This window comes from Oryx dammah, unplaced genomic scaffold (assembly GCF_014754425.2).
Source record: "Oryx dammah isolate SB20612 unplaced genomic scaffold, SCBI_Odam_1.1 HiC_scaffold_8, whole genome shotgun sequence".
NCBI lineage: Eukaryota > Metazoa > Chordata > Mammalia > Artiodactyla > Bovidae > Oryx > Oryx dammah.
The window spans coordinates 16,531,793-16,553,536 of NW_024070192.1; the positions used below are offsets into that span (position 1 = coordinate 16,531,793).

Genomic DNA, 21,744 nt, shown 5'->3' on the forward strand with positions numbered 1-21,744 from the left:
TCTTTCTCCAGCCCACTGGATCTATTTCAGCTCCGCACTTTGGAGACCACTGGTTAAAAGGTGGCTCGCACCCAGAGAGTCAATGGAGAGCGCCAAAAGTATATGGTTCTTAGGATGTTTCTCAAGAAAACATCTCCAGTGTGTCATGGGTCAGAAGTGCCCTTGGTTCTGCTCCATTCCAGGTGGGGGGCTCATATTGGCCCCCTAAACCGCTCTCCCTCCTCCACTACACATAGAATCATCCTTGCCAACATCAGGACTGTACCTGATTAGGCAGGTCTTGAAGATTCTGTCTGATACCACTTGGAACATACACACACACACACTTACTTTCTGATTAAAGTCTCAAAACTAAACTGTCTGGTAAATCTCCGCCCCCCAATATTTTTAAAATTAAGTTTTCTTGGAGTGTAGCTGCTTTGCAGTGTTGTTAGTTTCTACTGTAGAGTGCAGTGAATCAGGCGTATGTATACATGTATCCCCTCTTTTTTGGATTTCCTTCCCATTTAGGTCGCCACAGAGCACTGAGTAGAGATCTCTGAGCCACACAGTGAAACTGTTAGTTGATTAGTCGTGTCTGACCCTTTGCGACCCCATGGACTGTAGCCTTCCGGGCTCCTCTGTCCATGGGATTCTCTAGGCAAGAATACTGGAGTGGGTTGCCATTTCCTTCTCTAGGGGATCTTCCTGACCCAGGGATCAAAACTGGATCTCCTGCATCGCAGGCAAATTCTTTACCATCCGAGCCACCAGGGAAGCTATACAGTAGGGTTCTCATTAGTTATTTTATACATAGTATCAATAGTGTATATATGTCTATCCCAATCTCCCAAAGTCTGGTAAATCTTAATCAGGCCAGTGGTTACTCTTGAGTACGATCTACCTAATGAAGTAGCCTGGGTGGTGCAGGTGGCCAATGGGAAGGTGTCTGTGAGCTGGACGACCTCACAGCGATGCGTGTGTGTGAAGGAGGATGCACGGCACCTGTGGTTTGTCTGGACCACCTCTGGGGACCTTGGACTGGGATGCATGGCCCTGGTGGAGGAGGCTGCTCTGGGAGCGGGAAGGGCCACATCTTCAGGAATAAAACCAAGAGGCCAAGTCCAGAGGTGTTCCAAAGGGGGAGTCAGAGCTACAGAGGAGAGTCCTGACTAGAAGCTTCTTCGTCACTGAGATTCACCAAGGTGGCTGAGGCTCTCTCTGCAGCCAGCCTTGGGAAGGAGTGCAAGAGGGACGGAGCAGGGGTGTGAGCGGAGAGATGCGGGCTGAGGCCCTGGGGCTGCCAGCAAGAAAAGCTGAGGGCGGGTACCGGCAGCCAAGCCCTCCTTCTCCAGCTTCACCGGGTCCCCCTCCGCTGGCATTGCTCCCGACCTGGCCAAGTGGCCTAGGTCTGTGACAGATCTGACCTCTTGCTGCGAGGCTGTGAGCAACTCCAGGGCAGGGACAGCTTAAGAGTGGATGAATGAACAGAGGACAGAATTCCCCTGACGGGCATCCGATGGGCAAGCGGTTACGGCAACTCCCTCCCACCCCAAGTCCCTGCAGTAAGTACCCTCGGCTGCCCCACTGGGGTCCTGCGATGGCGAACCCTGACTTCCTCCAGGGCAAGCACTTTGGGCAGCCACCCTCAACACACAAGACCAAACCCTAGGGCTTGATTCTGCATCTGGGAACTCCATCCGTCCTCCAGGACTGATGAACACCCAGGCGTTTCAGGCAGCGTAGATAGGGAGCCTCCTGGACGCCTATAAGAAAAACAGATCTTCATCTGGGGCCCCAGCGAGGTTTTCCTGGAAAACCACCACTGTGCAGCTATGAGAGCTCTCTTCAGGCCGCCCTGTCCTGGAGAAGAGTGCACTAGAGCTGGCGGGGAGCGCAAGGAGGGCCATGCGGTCCTGGGTGCAGTTTGGGTGGTGAGCAGGCTGCTCGGTTTTCTGGTCCTTGATGGGGGAAGATCTTAAGACTGGCTGGCAGGATTTCAGGGCAGCCTCTAGGGCACCACAGCCCACGTGTCCACTCAGCATGTAGAGTGTGTATCAGGCTTCCCTCCTCTGGCCTGCCTCAGCCCTACTCCGAGCTTGGCAGCAACCAAGCTGATCTGCTCAGAACTCCCAAATGTGATTTTTCTCTCCCTCTCCCCCCAACCCTCCTTTACCTCCACTGATACTACTCCTCAGAATGTCTCTTCTCACCCCTATTCACCAACCCCTGCCTTCATCTCTCCTTCTCGGCCTGCCTCACAGGTCCTCTCCTCTAGGGTTTTTCCAGGAGCCTCCACTTTAGGTTGGATATCCCATTTTTGCTCAACACTCCCTCAGCCCCCTAAATAAATGGTATTTTCTAGATAGATCTTAAATATACCTCTCTGTGTGTATACAGATATATCTTTGCTGTGCCTAGACCTATAGCGGGAAGCATAAAATTCAAAATTCACTGCAGAAAAGTCAAACATACTTTCATTTACCGTGAATGTCTTAATTCAAACAATGCTGGTACAACTATAATTAGGAGCATTCATTCATTCATTCATTGACCTGCTGACTGCCCTTCCCTGGCAGAAGTATCCAAGGATAGATGCTGGCATTTTAAACATTTGTATGGAAACACAAAGCACTGTGAATGACAGCTGTACCTCGGGAACCAACGATTCCCACGTGTCATATACAGAGATCAATTCAGATACAAAGAATGGCTTCTTGATGAACTTGATGGCGCCAGAGATGCCACGGTTTTCTCAGCTTACCTTGGCTTTTTTGTCCTCGGGTCCAGTCCCATCTTTGCCTTTACTGACCATGCGAGCTGATAAAATACAAAGTGAGAATGCATGTTACACCCATTAGCACAGCGCATGAGAGCCCAATGGAGGGAAAGTGGTTTCTCAGAAACTGTGCAATATGTCTTGTTCAGTTGGGTCAGTGGAAACCTGGCTGATTTCTTTCCCCTTGAATCTGTTAGGTACCTCATTGTTAGTATCAACACAGCACACAGGGGTCGTTGCTTGCAACACCCTGACAAGAGAGGGCAGCAGGCTGGCCGAGGGCGGGGACATGCATAGGCGACGCAGAGGAAACTGTTATGGGTACGCGTTGGTACAGGGGCGGTCAGAGAAGGTAGACGGTGCAGGACCACCTCTCACAGGCTCTGCTGGGGTCAGCCTCCCCCAACCGGGGCCAACCCTGCTCCAAGGAGGGGCATTTGGAAGCCCCAGGGCTATGTACAGGGCAGGTCAGCCAGGCTCTGACCCCTGCAGAACCCCTTGCTCATTCTGTCACCCAAGGGCCAGGGGGAGTGGGCCGCTTTCCCAGAACCTGCCCCTCACTCATGGGGGCTTGGGTGACCAGTCCTAGTTGGCTCTCTGAAAAGTCCAACCCACCCCTGACCCAACCCTAGAGGGCCGTCTCACCACTTACAGACTCTCCCAAGGGGGACTAATACTTGCCCTTTCCCCAAATTAGCAACAAACTAGCTGCCATCAAATAGCCTATAGATCAGCAGTCCCCAAACTCTACTTCATTGAAGATGATTTTTCCATGGACTGGGGGTGGGGAGGGGATGGTTTCAGGATGATTCAAGTACATTACGTTTATTGTGCATTTTAAATCTAATGCCACCACTGATCTGGCAGGAGGTATTGATCTGTAGCCTAAAGGTTGGAGACCCCTGTCATAGATAATCTCTGGATTTTAGGACCAAAACACTGTCAGATTTTGTGTTTGGAAAGCCACACCCCTTGGTGAAACCAATCTGCCTGTCTACCAGGGTAACTTCTAACTCACTCTTTCCTGCTATTGGCATACATTTTTGAAAACTGATCACAGGTTTTCATCTGGGGCTACACTATCGTATTTCCTCTGCCCTGAGGACAGTGGAAGCATCTCACTGGTTCCTGGAGACCAGATTTCTAGAGTGACCAGCACTGATGATCTAGCCCAGAGATTTTCAAACTTTGTTATGCAGCAGAACCAGTGGGAGACGTTCTTGAAATACAGAATCCCGGGTTCACTCTGAGACAGTAGCCTAAGGTGGGGCCCAGGAACTTGCATTTTAGTAAGAGCCCTGGGTGGACCTGATTCACATCCTCTGCCCCGATGACCATCATCATCTATGTCACAACGAAAGCATCTGCTAGATCTGCATTTCCCAAATTGGGCAAGTGGCTACTATGTATCCTTCTCAGAGGGTCAGAATGTACATTACAATATTAAAGGCTCTGACAAGTTCCCCGCGCAAACTCCATTTGACTTTGTTTCACCTTTTTGTTTTCCCCCAAACTAGACGGTGGAACTCTTTTTTTCCCCCCTGGACACATCTATCAACATGCAGTGGATCAGCATTCAATATAAAACAACTTTTCAGGAAACACTGTTGTCATCTATCAAGTCTCAGTTACGTGTCCCATATTAGTTTGGAGTTTAGGATATTTTAAAGTAGGATTCTTTTTCGGTCTTAAATTTAAAATTACAGGTTCCTTCATCTAAAACATTTCAAAGTTTTCGTGACAACATTTAACAGATGTCTGCAATTAACAGTTTAAGTAACATCAATTTCTGGGCCCCGTGAATAATTCTAATATGCTACAGGACCTAAACATATGAATATGGCTGATATGTGCCATGAGGCCTCCTCTGTCCTCCCCCCGACAGGACACAGAGACCCCCACGCTTGGGAACCTCCCCTCCCATCTCTTTAGCTCCTGAAAGGCTGCTGTGGTCACGCTTCCCAGGATTCGAGATGGGGACGGGGCTGAGATCCCTCCCTGCAATCCCATCAGGGGAACTGCCCCAGCTCTGCCAAGGGAAGAAGAAGGGGTTCCTTCCACGAGGAGATTTTGTTTCTGCTCACTGTCTCTTCTGCCACAAGGCAGACAGAATAGGGTGGAGTGCTTGTTGGGCCAAAGGCTCAGCATGGGCTCTGGGTCACCTCCAATGGGGGTGTGTGTGTGTGTGTGTGGCCTGCTGCATGTGAGGTGCTGTCCATGGACACAGTCGCAGAGGACAGACATGTGTCCTCTGAGTCTCTGGGCTAGGAGGGCACCCCCCGGACCTCCTGGAAGGCGCTTGCGGGGTAGACAGAAGTGCCTTTCAAAGAAGACCTACTTGGGTTCCAAACCTGGCCCCATCACCTACTACTCAATGACTTTCAGCAAGATACTTCACTGCTTGGAGCCTCAGTTTTCTCATCTGCACATCGGGGCTAATTATGCCCACTTGTTGGGAGGGTCGGGAGGGTCCTAGACAACCAATTTGAGACACATAACGAGCCCTCCGAAGTGGGAGCAGCTGCTATGCTCTTTGTGGAGTGCAGTCCACCAGCCTCCAATGGGCTGAAGAGCCTTGCAGAGAAATCAAGGGGCCAGAGGAGTGAACGGGGCAGAAAGCAGTGGGTGGGGGTCTTGGTGACATGCGCGACGGCGGGCAAGCGTGAGAGGAGCACGAGCTACCTCCTGCCCGAGGGACAGGAGGTGGCCGGGAGGGTGAGCAAAGGCCCAAGGGGCTGGTTGGTGGCTGTCCCCGGGGGCCTCAGAGCGGCAGGAGCCAAGGAGGAGCCGGAAGCTGAGTGGCAGTGCCTGCAGCCTGGGTGGCACACGAGGTCGCCAGGTGGGAGCAAAGGAGCTCAAGACACAGACCTTTGAGTTGAGGCACCCGGCTGACGGGCTTCCCTGGCAGACCAGCTGCAGGCTGCTTTCCAGAAGGTTCTGGAAGATCAGTCTTTTTTGCATCCTCGCCCTCAGAGGGGCTCCGGGGCTCTTGCTCCTCTCCAGGGGCCCCGGGAAGTGCAGTCCCTTCCAAATCCACCTCCGAGGGGGGTCCCTGCTCCTTCTGCAGGTTGGCTGTGATTTCCACGTGGAATGTGAACTCGGGGGACCCGTCGCGCCCTTCTCCTGGGGGCCCCACGCAGGGCCCGTCGGGCTCTGGGACCCGGGTCTCTGCAGACGCTTTAGAGAGGAAATCGACAGGAAGTGGGATGGCACCCCCGGCTGGGGACCCTGGGGTTCCAGGAGCTTCTCCAGAAACTGCCTGCGGGGCTGGCCCGCCTTGGGTCGGGGAGATCTGGGAGGGCGGGGAGTCCTGGGGCGAGGACTCATCAATGTCCCGATCTTCATCCACCTCCTCACCACCCTGCCTTTCTTTGCTCTGTGCCCCCTTCAGAGGCAGCCCCTCCTGGGGCAGGCCTCCCCAAAGCTGGCACTCTGGCGGCTCGGAGCCGTGGCGGCTGCCCTCTGCAACCTTAGGTTCTGTCCCTGAAGACTGGAGTGTGGCCTCTCTGGAGCCTGCGAACAGGGTGGGGCCCCCAAGCAGGTGCTGGCAGGTCAGCCCTGAGGTCCCCGGCTCCACAGCCTCACCTCCATGGTGGCCCAGCTCCCCGAGGAAGCCTTCCTGGACAACCTTGGAACTCCCAGGCTCCGTCTGCTGATGTCCAGGGGAGGCGGGCTTCAGAAAGGCCAGGCCCTCCTCAGCCTGCTGCCCTGGTTTTGGTCCCCACTCCCAGTGGGGTTCCTGAGGGCCTCCTGGTGGAGGAGGCGCTTGGCAGATGGGGTGATGCTGGGAAGGGCGAGAGGTCTCCAGGACGGGAGCTTCAGGCTCTTTCTCCCCAAGAGGCAGCTCGGAGACCCCAGAAGCTTCTTGGCCATGTGCAAGCTGGACCTGAGAGCTAAGCCCATGGGTCAGAGGCCTCTCAGATGCTTCCCTCTGCTGACCCGGAACTCTCCTCTCCTCTGGGTTTGAAGAGGCAGCAGCGGCAAAAGGTTAGCAAGAGCAAGTTAAGTGTTTTAAGAGAGGGATATACGTTTGAAAGAAAAAAAAGGACGTTTAAACAGCATCTCAAGCCCACCTAACAAAGGAAAAGAAGCCCACCCTCTGAGCTCACCCGTGTTGCTTTTCTTTGCTCAGAATGAAACGGCTCTTGCTTAATCTGCCAACAATTAGCTGGGTCACCGTGGGTGAGCACCTCCTGTCTTTGAGCCTCAGTTTTCTTATCTGTAAAAGGGGAGCTTAGACCAAGACCCCGTCTAATGCTGGTGTTAGTCCTCTGCCTATGTTGGGTCTGGCTGGGCTCCAAGCATCCTGCCATATCCAGGGCTGCCTTAGGCTAACTCCACCAGCAGCAGAAACTTGTCCTCCTCTCCAGGGACTGTGAGCCTCCTGAAGACTCTGGCCTCTAGCTGGGACCTGGATAGGGTACAGGGAGGGTCTCCTTTCGTTTCCTTCTCTCTCTGGCTCCCCTTGTTGCCCAATAAACCCACCCTGATAGATTTGGAAAACCCCAAATGCATCATAACCAGGGCTCAGTCTTTACTAACTGACCTGCCATGAGACCTCTACAAACAGAAACACGGTTCAGGTTTGTCCAGATTGTGGATTATGAACAGCCTTCTGCACGAGGTGAGGTGCCCACCGTGGCAGTTAATGTGGTCTGCACGGCACAGACGTGGCCAGCCCTGTGGGACCACTGCTTCACCCCTGTCACACCACCTCCCGTGTGCCAGCCCAGTGGACGAAAGCACACTTCCCTTTTTTCTGCTTCATTCATGCCGCATTCATGTGAAGTGTTAGTCACTCAATCGTGTCTGACTTTTTGTGACCGCATGGACTGTAGCCCACCAGTCTCCTCTGTCCATGAAATTCTCTAGACAAGAATACTGGAATGGGTAGCCATTTCCTTCTCCAAGGGATCTTCCTGACCCAGGGATCAAACCTGGGTCTCCTGCATTGCAGGCAGATTCTTTACCATCTGAGCCACCAGGGAAGCCCCACGTTCACGTGAATCCCTCCTTAAAATATCTGTGTATTGAGGACAGGAGATTTTTTTCTGTTGGTTCTCCCTAATATCCTGTATTTTTTCTAACTCCCAACTCTTCAAACATCCTACCTAGTTCCAGGACAACTTTGCAGCTCTCCTCTAAATAAACCCTGGAATTCCAAAGGACTGAGGGTCTTGGAAGAGAAAGAGACTGGATGAGGGAGGGGCGGGAGGTGGGAGAACACAGGGGTCCACACACATGGCTAACACGTGATGGTCCCTCTGGTCCCAACTCTAGTCGGAGTCTGTGGAGCTGCCCGGCAGCCCCTTATCAAAAGGCCAGCTCTCTCAGCTCCCACCCCTACGCTGGGGCCATGAGTTCATGGTCTCAGTTATCTTGTGTTCCTAGCATAGGCCCAGAGCCTGCCACGTGGCCAGATCTACACATGATGTCATCAGGGAAACGAGCTGATTTCTGCCTTCCGAGGGGTCTGCAGGAGACTCTCTGGGGCCCTTGCTGAGTCTTGGGGATGAACAGAGCAAATGGCAGAGATGCAAGAAACCAGCTGGCAGGAGGCAATCTGAGCCTCCTCACTCCAGCTCCTTCCCAACCCACCGCTCAACAGACCCGAAGTGGCAGCAGCTGCTGGTCCCTGCACCTCTCATCAGGCCAGGTCTCCAACACTTTCTGGAAAAATCTTTCCTCCCAGAGCTCCCTAGAAATGGCTTGTGATGTGGATGTTACTGTTACACCGTAGGGCTTTAAAAGACCCTCACTGAAAAAGAGACCGGGGCCCCAAACACGGATATTAAACATACCCTGAAAAGTTATCAGTACAGGGTAGTACAGCGTGTGTGTGTGTGTGCGCGCGCGAGGAACCTGCCATCATGCTATTACTCTCCTGGAGGAAGGAGCGGGGCTGGGAGAACATTTTATTCAGCTCCCAGAAGCCTGAAAAGTGCTGAGTAACTACTGAGTTGCCAAAAAGTTCACTGAGGTTTTTACATACTATCTTCTGGATATCGTGAAAAATAAGCAGTATTTTTCAAGCCAAGACTAAAGGCAGTGATCACCAGGGGTGGGTCCAAGGCAAGCAATATTTGGAGAAACACAGTTGGGTGGCCTCAGGAGTGCAGATGAATTGTGTCCCCACACTCCCCGGGAGGCCTGGTCCTGGTGACATTCCCAGAAGAAAGGTCCACTCCTGGTGTGAGCAGGGCGTGGTGGGCAGGGCCCTCCCCACACCCTGCTCCTCTCAGCCCCTCGCAGCTCCATCCTGAAACATCTTTGCTCTCTTAGTCCTTCATGGACACAGGCTGCCAGAGATATTCCTTCTGCTGCAGGAAAACAAGGAAGAGAGAACTGTGCTTCTAGGTACACGGTTCTTCCCAAACCTGATTGCTTCAGCACAAAGCAGACTGCAGGTCTGTGACAATGAGATATGTTTGTGGATCGCCAGTGTGTCTGGATTTCCCGAGGCCCCACTGGAGGGAGCTGGGCTTGGCCATTTGGATCAGCAGCTCCAGATGAGACATTAAACACTGGCCTGGGCAGCACAGAGGTAGAAACCTCCACATGTTCGCAGATTTGGTGCCAGCGTTCCATTGCAGATGCTATCTGGTGTTTGTCTATATAGCTCTATGATACTAAGCCAGTGCTGGGAAAGTTAAAAATTCAGTTAGCCCCAAAGTAAGATTTCTAGGAAAGCTGTTTGCCTGATCTTTTTGTTCCACGGAATATGTTTCAGGGACATGGAGACATAGCCTACAATAAAAATTTGTAAGAAAAACTCAAACTCACTTCTTTTTATGGAAATAGATGGTCATTTTCAGAGGTTATAAAAACCTCTCATTTTACCTAAAAGCTAGAAATAATGACCTAAAAGAAATAGGAGGCAAGATTCTATTTAACACATAGACTGAGATTCCCCATTTATAATGATTATCGCTTCTGCTATTTTTTGAAGCTCTTTGTAAGCCTAAGAATGAAAACACGTCTTTCCATGCTGTGTGAGATGAGAAACACTAGCGCACTATGGGGCAGGAAACCCTGGGAGCCACAGAAATGTGTAGTTAGGCTTCAAAGCACCCTCAAGGAGACATTTCTTCAGGGCCCAGAGTCTCCCTAAAGCCAGATGGCCCAGTGGCAGCGCTAAACACTGAACAAATCCCAAACCACCTTGTGGGGAAAAGACCAGTGACTTCCCGGCTCTCTTCCAGTCTAAAAGGTTCCACATTATACAGCAGACTCTCAAGTTCATTTATGCAGCCAATGACAGAGAACAAAACTCAGCTGGGTTGTATTGGAGGTCTCCATCTCCAAAGATAAGGAATCTCTAGGATTTACAACTTAAGTTCTTAAAAACATTCATGCTCAGTGATTATACGAAGCTGTTTTTCTTGACCACAGTAATTTTGGTCCCTGAGAAGAAAATCACAATAAAATTTGAAGGCTGCACAGAAGAAATAGTTTGGTGGCGATAGAGTTGAGGCTTTGTTCCTGGGATGGGCCAGAGGGCTGCCTACAGAGAGAATCACTCATCAGACACATTTGTGTTTCTGTTGGTCACTGATTCTTGAGTTCCCAAGCTGGGCAAGGCCAGCTTCTTTCAGAACAACACACACACTGGGAAGGACTCAGAAATGACTAGAAAGAGCTAAAGCTCTTTCTCTACCTGAATAGCCCAGCTCCTAAAGATCTGGACCCTGGAATTCAGGCGCAGGTCCAAATTCTCTTCTCAGGGCACGGTCCATTTGAGTGTTGCCACCCCCTCTTCCCACCCCCCACGTCATGTGTGGCAGGCAATACTAGCCCACTGACCTTGGGTCACGTGTCCAGCAGCTTGGTCTTCCAGGTTGGACGTGTCGCCAATGCCTGCTTCTTCAGCTGGTTTGTGTGTCAGCAAATGAAGAGGATAAAAAGCAGGCACAGTTACTGTTTGCTAGAAACAGAGCTCCCTGCCCCTCCCAACAGGTTTCTGAAGTGCTGTACCTCTGGCTCTTTTTACAAACATGACTGCTGGGGATGTGGATGAAAACAGTCCACTAAACACCACCCCCCCCCCACCGCCCACCCACGTTCAGGCAACACAGTCTGGTAGGAAAGACCTTCCCCACAGTGGGCCCTGGGTCCTCAGTCCCTGCTCGACAAAGACACAGGACAGGTGAGGGCGGAGAAGCACTCTGTTGCTCAGCCACTGCTGTGGAGCTGTGTCCTGGTGGAGGCCGCCCTCCCAGCCCCGCCAGTGCTCCTGGGGGAGCCGAAGGTGCAGGAAGGACTAGGTGTGTGGACTGTGGAGTCTGGCTGGGGTTCAAGCTCAGGTGCCGCCATTACTTAGCCTCTCTGAGCTTTAGTTTCCAACTCTAGAACCCCAAAGTGATAACACCAGCCTGTTTTGTAGGAGAGCAATGAGGGTTCATATGAAATTGTGTGCATGCATTCAGCAAAGTGTCTGGTACATGGTAGGAGCTCCCTAGAGGTTCAGTTTCTTTCCTCCAAACTACTGGGCAAACTCCTTCAACTGCCTGCTAAGAATAAGTGCCATCTGACTGAAGGGGGGGTGGTAGTGTTCGTGAGCAGTTTTGGGGGTATCTTGGGCTCCCACTTAGGGAGTCCACTGTCCCTCCCGAACAAAAAAAGACTGAGACAAACTCCTGATCGCGTCATCAATGGTACCAAAGTCGGTAAGCTTTCACACAATGCCAATTTCTGCATCAGGAAGAAATGGTGATATCACTGCAGGACAAAGGGTATGAGTGTCCAGAAGAAAGATCCTCTAAGGCAAGTTGGCCATACACTGACATGGGTGTGACCCCACAACCCAGGAGAGCCAGCATGCCCTGATGGACAGGGACAGGGAGGCCACCAGCCTGAGAAATGCCCACCAGTGGCTGGCGGGGCCACCAGTTTTTTCCTCCTAAGACCTGCGATGACTCAGTCTCTACAACTAAATCAGAAACGCCAAGTTAGCACCAGGTGCCATGCAGCCCCACCACAGAGAACATGGAGGAGGCAAACGGAAGACTCTCTGGGTTGCTGGACAGAGGTATGACGGCCTGATAAGACCCCCAGCCCACAGGCTGGCCCAGGGCCACTGTGGCGAGGGGTAGGGGGCTGGCAGTGGGCTCGGGCAGCTTCCCCAGTGGCAGTTCCTAGGCAGGAACCCCTCTGCAAGCCCTGCATGCTGATGCTGTACAGCCCATGAGGTCTAACGGTGATAGCTCCATATCATTTGACAAAAGATGTCTGCCAGGGAAGCACTGCTCCGAGCACAGGTTTGGTCCGAGTTTCTGACAAGGTTACAGAAGAAAGGCCCAGGGAGACAGCAAATCAGCAAATCCAGCTACATGGCATGGAGTCCCTAAGACAGGACACCAGGCGGCGTGCCGATGACGTCACTGCCGTGCCTCTGGAAAGCCCATCGCTTTCACACACCAACGCGGTGTCATGATACCCTGATCCTGATGCAAATCAGAAACTGCAGGCTGCTGGTATCTCTGACACCCCTTGATCCCAGCAAGAGAGATGCTCAGAGAAGCCAGAGAGAGGGAGGGTGTGAGCCAGTGGTTGGGCCATCACCAGCCTCTATATGGCTTCTCTGCCTCCTTGGAGCCCCAAGACGGCTCCATGCTCACCCTGCAAGGCAGGGACACCTGCAGGGGGATGGCCACACTGCAGTCCCAAATGGACCTCAAATGGGAGATTCCACAGGAGAACCAAGATACAACAGAGACATGTGCCCAAGTGAGGTGCTCGACTAAGGTGTGTCAGTCGCTCAGTCGTGTCTGACTCTTTGCGACCCCATAGGCTATAACCCACCAGGCTCTTCTGTCCATGGGATTCTCCAGGCAAGAATACTGGAGTGGGTAACCATTCCCTTCTCCAGGGGAATCTTCCCGATCCAGGGACTGAACCTGGGTCTCCCACATTGCAGGCATATTCTTTACTATCTGAGCCAACAGGGAGGCCCGAAACGAAGGTACATATTGTTAAAGCCACCAGCAGAATAAATGTCCCCTCAACTCTAAAACCTCCCACTTCATTCAGGATGTAAAAGGGTGGAGGGGGAGAGAATTTAAAGAAGGATTTCTTTAGTGAGAGCAGCTTAGGGCAGGTGGGGTGATGGCTACCTGTCCGCCTCCCATCTCAGTCCCACTGAAAGGGTTTCAAGGCACCAGGTGGAGACAGGTGGTGTGTGTCCCCTAGGGTTAGGAACATGGTGGAGAGCTGTCAGAACTCCACCTGGGAAAACTCAAAGCGGACAGGCAGGCTGGCCCTGCCTTGGTGGTGGAGCAAAGCCCAGGGGCTGTCTCCATATGCATGGTTTGTTCAGGCAAAGAACGCCCATGTCCCCAGTGGATCTGTGGTGGGCATAGGGCAGCCACAGTGGAAGGGGTGCCTCAAGCCATGTCTGGCAGGGCCACCGATGTGAGCAAGCCAACCTTGGAAGAGGAGAGATGAGACAGATCTTCAGACCCCAGGGGACCCAAGAGAGAGGAATGTCTGCTGGAATCGAGAGCAGAGGGAGGGAACTTCAGGAGGACGATGGGGATGGCAAGGAAGGGGCGTATCTGGAAGAATTTAAAAAAACCCATGGGGAAGACTCGACTTACAACACCTGCAGAAACTGCAAGGAGCCAGCTCACAGCAGCCCCAGCGCAGGAATAACTTTCCTGCCCCTCTCCCGGTTCTTGCCCCTCTCCAGTCCCAGAGAGGCGGACATGCAGCTTTGAGTGTTACCCCGTCTGGACATTCCTTTCATAAAAACTAACTGATTATTTTTTGGCTGCTCTGGGTCTTTGTTGCTGTATGCAGGTTTTCTCTAGTTGTGGCGAGGGGCAGGGGGCTGCTCTCTAATTGTGGTGCTTGGGCTTCTCATTGTAGTGGCTTCTCTTGCTGCAGAGCACAGGCTCAGTAGTTGCAGCTCTAGAGCACAGGCTCAGGGCATGCGCTTAGTTGCTCCAAGGCACGTGGGACTCTTTCCAGACCAGGGGTCGAACTGTGTCCCCTGCATTGGCAGGGGGGTTTCTTAGCCACTGGATCACCAAGGAAGTCCCAGACTGCACATTCTCACCAGCATTTGTGGGCTGAGTTGTGTGTCGGTGGAGACTGAAACACCTGATAACCCAGGAGTAACGCAAAGTCAAGAGTTCCCTAGAGTTTTTGTGCCAGGGAGAAGAGCTTCGCCCACTGAAAAGTTATAAAGGGACAGCGAGAGACAAAAGTCAAGCTACCCGTGATCTCATCCCACGAGTCGCTGGTTCCATGGCCTTCAGTCGACCATCACTGTCAAGGAGGAAGCCTGTTAGTATCCAGAACATCCCCTTCCATTCATCTCTGGAGAGCAGCTTGTGGAGCGGAGACTACTCGGAGGAGCGGGTGGCGCTGCTTGGCCCCTACCTGGCATCCTTAACCCACACGGCTGGGGACAAGCTGCAGACTTCCCAAACGGCTGCCCCTGAGCCCCGCCTTCAGAAAGGAAAAGAACTCCTGCCGGGGACATTTCCCCGCTCTCCACTGCTGCTGAAACACCATCCAGAGCTCGGGGTTTCTTGCTGAGCACCGTCCCCGTCGCCAAGCCAGTGGCTGCAGTCATGCCTAGCCCAGGGAGATGGACGTGAAGGAAGTGACAGCCAGAGCTCCGGGCTCTGCCCGTTGTTTCCTAAGGACCCGGGCAGCTCACGGTGACTCTGGCAGTCCCGAGTTCAGTGCTATTTCTGGTCAGTGCCCCGTCTGGGCTGCTCCCCATCATCAATGTTGACAGGACAGTCTCATCACATCTGTTCTATGCTGATATGTTTGAGAAGATCGTCCTAAAATTGGGTGCTAGAGTGCATCACTGAGCTCCTGGGGGGTAATCCAGTTACGATCCTCCAAAGATGTGGGTGCGCCATCCGGATGCTGTGACACTCTCGGGTGCTCCCCCCAGGGAGCTGTTTACCCCCTAGGAAGTGACCCTGTCGCCGGGCAGAGTCCCAGCAGGACCGTGGACTGACCTCGGCTGCCAGCCTGCCTCCAAGAACTCTCTGGAGCTAAGACAAGGAGAGGAGAGGCTGGAAGGAATCCAGAAGGTTCTCTATCCTCCAGGAGATGGGCAGGCAGCCATGGAGGCAACAGGGCATCAAGCTCAGAACAACCCGAGATTTCAGGAGGCTGGCATCCACCTGCATTCCCACCTCATTTGGAGATGGGCAGAACCCCATGTGCTCCCATCCTACAGCTGGGGAGCCCGGCACCCAGCCCCAGGGGTCACCCTCACCTGTGGTTCCTTCTGGGATCTCCGTGGGGGCCTGAGCGGCCGCCTGCTCGCCGGAGGCTCCCTCATCCACTAAGGGTGCTGTCGCGTCTGGAAACCACCAAGAGTGGAAACCACCTTAGGGGCTGGGATGGGCCATGCCACGCCCCTCACCCTGCGCTCTTTGGGGATGCAAAGGTGCAGGAATGGGGAGGCAGGACGGGGACTCAGCTGCATGCAAAAAAGCAACCCCACAAAGCAGGGCCCAGAGGCGTGCTCCCGGTTGAAATCTCTCCAGGAAAACATGAATACTCTGTCCAAGAGGCAACCACTTATGAGACAACTGGGCCCTCTACCAGGAAAGCCAGAACAGCCCCCCTCTAAACACTGCAGTAAAAGGGACTGCTGGGGATGGTCGCCAGTATTTTTAAGGAAGAAACGTTGAAAATCAGGTGACTGGTCACAGATGTTTGATCCTTACAGCACTGCAGAACAGGAGAAGGAAAACTCTGCAGTCAGGGCTGGAGGCTACGGTTCTGCTGGGAGACTGGCTTTGGGCAAGTCCTTTGTCCTCTTAGGGTCTCAGTTTCCTCATCTGCAAAACGGGAGGTGTCTTGACCTCCAAGTTTTCTTCCAGTTCTAATCCCCCAGTAATCAAGTATGGATGTGAGAGTTGGACCGTAAAGAAGGCTGAGCACTGAAGAATTGATGCTTTTGAACTGTTGATGTTGGAGAAGACTCTTGAGAGTCCTTTGGACAGCAAGGAGATCAAACTAGTCAATCTTAAAGGAAATCAACCCTGAATATTCATTGGAAAGACTTATGCTGAAACTGAAGCTCCAATACTTTGTCTACCTGATGCAAAGAGTCAACTCATTAGAAAAGACTCTGATGCTGGAAAAGATTGAAGGCAAGAGGAGAAGGATGAGATGGTTGGATGGCATCACCTACTCAATGGACATGAGTTTGAGCAAGCTCTAGGAGATGAAGGACAGGGAAGCCTGGTGTGCTGCAGTCCATGGGGTCGCAGAGAGTCAGACATGACTGAGCGACTGAGCAACATTAATTCCCCTGTCTCCTGGAGCCCATGACCCTTGGTTATAAAGCACAGACACCTCTGGGTAGCAATGAACAGGCCGGCTCTGTCTGAGGTCAGGTGCTTGACTACAGGCTGACAGATGGATCCACCTCCAGAGCAAAGGCCAGAGGGAAAGATTCACCACCAGGAGTTGCTGTCGGTCTCTCATCAAGGTGAACACTTCCAGATCGGCATTCCTCCCCGAGCAAATGCACTGGCATACTACCAAACCGTTCTGGGCAAACAGGAGGAGGTGTCAGCTTTAAACGCTTTCCAAGAGCCTGAGTCAGGTTCGTCAGTTGGAGTCCTTTTTATTGTGGTTGTCTCGGGAGCAGCCTGGCAGAGCTCCCCCCCAGCAGCTCCCCGCCATTCCCCAAGCCATGAGAGATGAAGCTCTTGGGACCCTTTCACGGACAGGGTCCAGAATGTAGCAAGACGTGGTAGGAAGATTCTTCCAGAATAAAGTAGATTTGGAAGGCTGGCCTAAAATCTGGCATGAGTGCTTCAGGACTTTCTCAGGGCACTAGGCAACCTGTAAAACTGTCTGAACAGGATCAGCAGGCTATGTCTTGCATCACTGGCTCCAAGAAGGAGAGCAAGGAGCATTTGATCTGGTTTTCTCTTCACTAGTAGGCTGAGAACCTTGGAGGTGGCAGGGAGGGGAAGAAGGGTAAGGGCCACATTCACTATATCCTTATACCATCAACTGGCAAGGAATTTGACAGCCACTTTCTGAATTCATCTAAAGGTGGACACCTGGGGAGATGCTGGGGCCAGATTCTCACCAAAGTCATGGGCAGGGCCCAGGGAAGTGCTGCGACTAGAATCTTGGAGAGGATGGAGAGATGGAGGGGTATACTCTGCAGACTACTAACTCAAAAGCCATTCTCAATGCCGCTCTTCCTTAATTTTTCCTACGAAGGAAGCGGAAAGGCACAATACTCAATGTTTTAGCTTCCCTTACAGCCAGAGGGCATCAGAAAACCCAGTTCCAGCCAGTGAGACATAAATGGAAGTTGGTCAGGTGGGGCATGTAGAAAAACTCTTTCTTTCCTAATAAAAAGGGAACATGTTTGGTTTCCGGGCTCTTTCAGTCACTTTGCTTTGCTACTTTCTCCTTGCTTTGAAGGTAGATGTGATGCCAGGAGGTGCAGCAGTCATTCTGTAACCATGAGGCAATAATTCAGCCATTAAAGACGGCAGAAGATAAAGAGAGAAGAGCACTGATGACATGAGGAGCTGCTACTCTAGTCCAGATGTTTTATTATGTGAGACAAATAAACCTCTTCATATACATGCCACAGTTAGTTGGGTTTTCTGTTACCTGTGATCAGTCTTTTTTTTTTTCTTTGGCTGTGCTGGGTCTTCCTTGATGCACGAGGGCTTTTTCTAGTTGCTGTGAGCCAGGGCTACTCTCTAATTGCAATGCACAGGCTTCTCATTATGGTAACTTCTCTTGTTGCGGCTCATGGGCCCCGAAGCGTGGGGGCTTCAGTACTTGCGGCACACAGGCTTAGTTGTCCCTCATGGGATCTTCCCGGACAAGGGATTGAACCCATGTCCCCTGCACTGGCAGGCAGAATTTTTATAACTGGACCACCAGGGAAGATCCTCAAACATAGTCTTGACTGATATGGATGGGAAGCAAGACAAGATAGTCCAAGCAACACCTCAGGAAATACATCAGAAGATTTATAATAATAACCTAGATACCAAATGTCTACAGAGGACAGGTTAGAAAAGATGGGCTGGAGCTAACACTATGGCCAAAGTCCAGAGGCCCAGGCCCAGCTCAAGAAATGAAGGATACTAAACCAAGAGCAGTCCCAAAGTGTGAGCTTGGAGATGTGCACTGACCTGCCCTTTCCTGAACCAAACCACTGCCCGGGGACCTGGTGGCTCATGGGAGAAGTGTGGAGAGGACAATGGACAAGCAGCAGGGGCTTTGTGGAGCTGAGATCAGGCCCTGCTCTGCCACAGATCCCAGCCTGTTCAAGTGTGGCTGTCTCGAAGCTCACATATGACGAAACTGCTCATCCCTGGCACTAGCAAGCAAGGCATGAAGACAGAGCATGGCTCCCACAACACTTGAGGCCCAAGCCCCATCAGCAAAGCACTGAGCGGGCATATCTCTCAGCCAGGGGCAGCGGCAAGTGCAGACAGGAAGGGTGGCATGTATGAGCTCAAAGCGTGGCTAAGCACAGGTTGGAGCATGGAAGGAGCTGTTTGAATGAAGCTGTAAGAGGAGGGGGGCCCCACCTTCCGCCGTCGGAGTGCTCTTAGCATCAGAGGTTTCAGAGCCTGGTTCCTCAGATCCATCATCGGCCGGGGTCTGCAGAGGAGACTCTGGAACATACACAATGAACCCCTCAGAATGGCTGCCTCCCTCCACCCCAATTTCAACCTCAGAGGAACTGGAGGTCAGTGTCTTTTGGAGCCGAAATCACCCAGTATGGACCCCAGATGGATGGACTGTGGTCTCATGATAAAACCAAGAAGGGGACCAACCCCACCCCCACCCCACAACTGGGCCCCCACACCAGGGTCATCAGGAAAGAGGCACGTGATGTTTACCTGTTCTGGGGCAAGAAGAGAAATTGCCTTTTAATTAGCTTGTGGTTCCAACTGAGGCAAAGGCTCTGATATTGACAAATGGGCAGCGGACATCAGAGAGCTAAGCCACAAGTAAACTTGGGGCTTTGTCTTTCCTTACTGGAGAGGTTCACGGGAGATCATTGCCATGAATTCATGACAAGTAAACACCCGGGAAAACACTCAGAAATCGAACTGCTTCCTCTGCAGAGAAATTAGCTCAGGGCAGACACAGGACCTACTTCTAACTGGACATTGGGCTGTGTCTCCCAGTCCTGCCCAACAAACCGTGAGTTATACCTGAAATGTCAGTCATCATTATTTACGGGAAAACTGCCCGACCAGAATCCAAAGCCAGGGGACCTCTGACGGACTCAGCAAAACCCACGCTGCCTGGCAGGGGAGGGGGTGGGGTGGGGTTGGGGAGCCCTGGAGTAGAGGACAAGGCAGACCCCAGAGGTAAAAAGAGGCAAGTGGCGTTCCAGCACACTTTGGGGTCAGATACCTCGAACCCTCTGCTGGAACGCCATCCCCGGACACCCACTCTGGTTGTACTGACCCAGCCAAAGAAGGACTGATTCTAAAGAACCTTCCGGTCCTGAAGCTTGGGAAAACCTGCCAACTGCCTCAAGCAGGCTTTGGACACATGGTAAGGAATCATCGCGCAGACTGTCTGCTGGGCCTTTGTGTGTGTGTGTGAGCTGAGATTCTTTTATTGTATAAAACCACAACTTCACATCTATCACTTTAACCACAATTCAGTGGCTTTAAATACATTCACCGTGCTGTGTAACCATCACCACTATCTATATCTAAAACTTTTTCATCTTCCCCAACAAAACTCTGTACCTATTAAGCAATAACTCTCTCTCCCTCCCTCCCAACCCCTGGCAGCCTCTATCTACTATTTGTCTCTATGAATTTGCCTCTTCTAGATACCCTATAAAACTGTACAACATCTGTCCTTTTACATCTGGCTTATTTCACAAAGCATAACATTCTCAGGATCCGCCCATGTAGCATCGATCACAGCGGCATTTCTTTTCATCATATGTATATACCATCTCTTGTTTATCCGTTCATCTGTTGATGGACACTTGGATTGTTCCAGCCTTTTGGCTATTTTGAATAATGCTGCTATGAACAATGGTGTACAAATATCTGTTCTAGTTCCTTGTTTCGATCCTTTTGCATATATCCTTAGGAGTGAAATTGCTGGATCGTGTGGTAGTTCTATGTGCAATTTTTTAGAAAACCACCCAACTGTATGCCACAGCTGCGGCATCATTTTACACTCCCACCTGCAATATACAAGAGGTCCAATTTCTCCACATCCTCACCGACACTTGTCATTTTCCATTTTTTAAATTATAGCCATCTTAGTAAATATGAAGTGGTATCTCATGGCACTTTTGGTTTTGTCTGCTGGGTCTTATTACCCACCAGCCTCGACTGCCAAAGCACAGGAGCTAACGGGTGTGATGGTGCCTCAAACACTTGCCCCCCAAACACCCCTCTCCCAGTCCATCCCCAGCCTGCCACTGTGATCACCCGCATTATCCATGTTAAATTTTTTGGATGGAGGGAGGAAAGGTGGAAGAGGCCTCTTCTGACTGTCTTAGTTGGAAGGTCTAACAAGTTAACTCATTAACACCTTTTAATTCACGGGTGCACTACTTTATCAGTTAACCAACTTTCACCCACTTTGCAGCTCTCTTTGGCTCTATCTCATCCTATTCCAATTTTTAGCATCTACTCAGATGCTCTCTGTTCTAGTATTTTACATGTGGTTTCTTGTCATTATTCAAAAAAGTCTCTGTCACCTATGTGAAATGTTGCTTGTAAAGTGACACCTTCTGTCAAGTCACACCTTTCACTCTCCATATAAAAATAATTCATTCTAAATCCTTAGTAGCAAGAACAAATTTGAGGAGAACTCTGAAAATCTCTTAGGTATTACTTGCTCTCTTGGCAAGTATATTGTTTGAGTAAGTTTGTTTAAACTATCTTCAAACACTTCCACAGCAGTGACAAAAAGGTTAGCAACTTAAAATCTGCATATATATATATTATATATTTACACATAATCTGTTTTAGCATAGAAATTCCAATGACATTTTGGGTCAAAAGAACTGAGGAATTTCAGCAACTGTACTTTAAACACCTCTAAGGCACCAAATAACTTGGTAAACTTGTTCTTACTTTATAAATTGAATTATTAGATTTACAGAAAAATTGCAAAGATAGAACAGAGGATACCCTATTGCCAGTTTCCCTAGTTATTAACATCCTACATTATTATGGTACATTTGTTTCAACATGATATATATTTTTAAACTTAAGTTTTAAACCAGGTCACCCTTAACAGAGCATCATTTTTCACTGGCACAATTAATTCACCTGGGGCAGAATTCAATATGTTAGGATCCTAAGTTGGATGCTCTCCCATGCTAGGGGTAAAGAAGCCGCCTGCCGATGCCGGAGATGTACGAGACACAAGTTCCGTCCTTGGGTCAGGAAGACTCCCCGGAGAAGGAAATGGTAACCCACTCCTATATTCTTGCCTGGAGAACTCCATGGCTAGAGGACTGGTGGATTACAGCCCATGGGATCGCAAAGAACTGGACACGACTGAAGGCGACTTGGCACACGTGAAGACTGCAGTAACTGAAGTTCCAGGGGCACTTGGCTGAGAGCAACCAGAGGCAGAAACAGCTGATGTAGAGTGGAAGGCTATACCAGCCCTGTGGCCTCAGAGAGGAAATTGTCATCTGTAAACTAGGGAAGGTAACCTCCATCCTCACTGGTTACTGTGAGCAGTGCATGAGACGTTGTTGGCTGAAGCCCTTTGCTAGCTGTTTAGAGTTCTACAAAAATGTCTGAATCATCCTTTTAAGCAAGTCCCATTATAAGCAGGGGGCTCGTGCTTGTGCCGTCGTGATCAACTCTTGGCGACCCCATGGACTGCAGCCTGCCAGGCTCCTCTGTCCATGAGATTCTCCCAGGCAAGAATGCTGGCGTGGGTTGCCATTTCCTCCTCCAGAGGATCTCCCTGACCCAGGGATCAAACCCGTGTCTCCTACACTGGCAGGCAGATTC

General features: G+C 51.2%; 1 protein-coding gene across 14 annotated transcripts in view; it reads right to left on the reverse strand.

The window, feature by feature from the left end:
- The window catches only part of MAPT (microtubule associated protein tau), a 122,591-nt gene that overhangs the window by 30,842 nt on the left and 70,005 nt on the right, over positions 1-21,744 (reverse strand). For 4 of the 14 annotated variants that reach the window (XM_040245054.1, XM_040245056.1, XM_040245053.1 and 1 more), the window contains exons 3-6: positions 18,313-18,399; positions 15,000-15,086; positions 10,562-10,627; positions 2,744-2,799 (exon numbers count right to left, since the gene is read on the reverse strand). In XM_040245054.1, the coding sequence (XP_040100988.1) occupies positions 2,744-2,799; positions 10,562-10,627; positions 15,000-15,086; positions 18,313-18,399 (296 nt within the window). Of the gene's footprint in view, positions 1-2,743; positions 2,800-5,626; positions 6,716-10,561; positions 10,628-14,999; positions 15,087-18,312; positions 18,400-21,744 lie in introns of all 14 variants that reach the window. The other 10 variants (XM_040245047.1, XM_040245050.1, XM_040245045.1 and 7 more) reach the window with 4 other exon arrangements.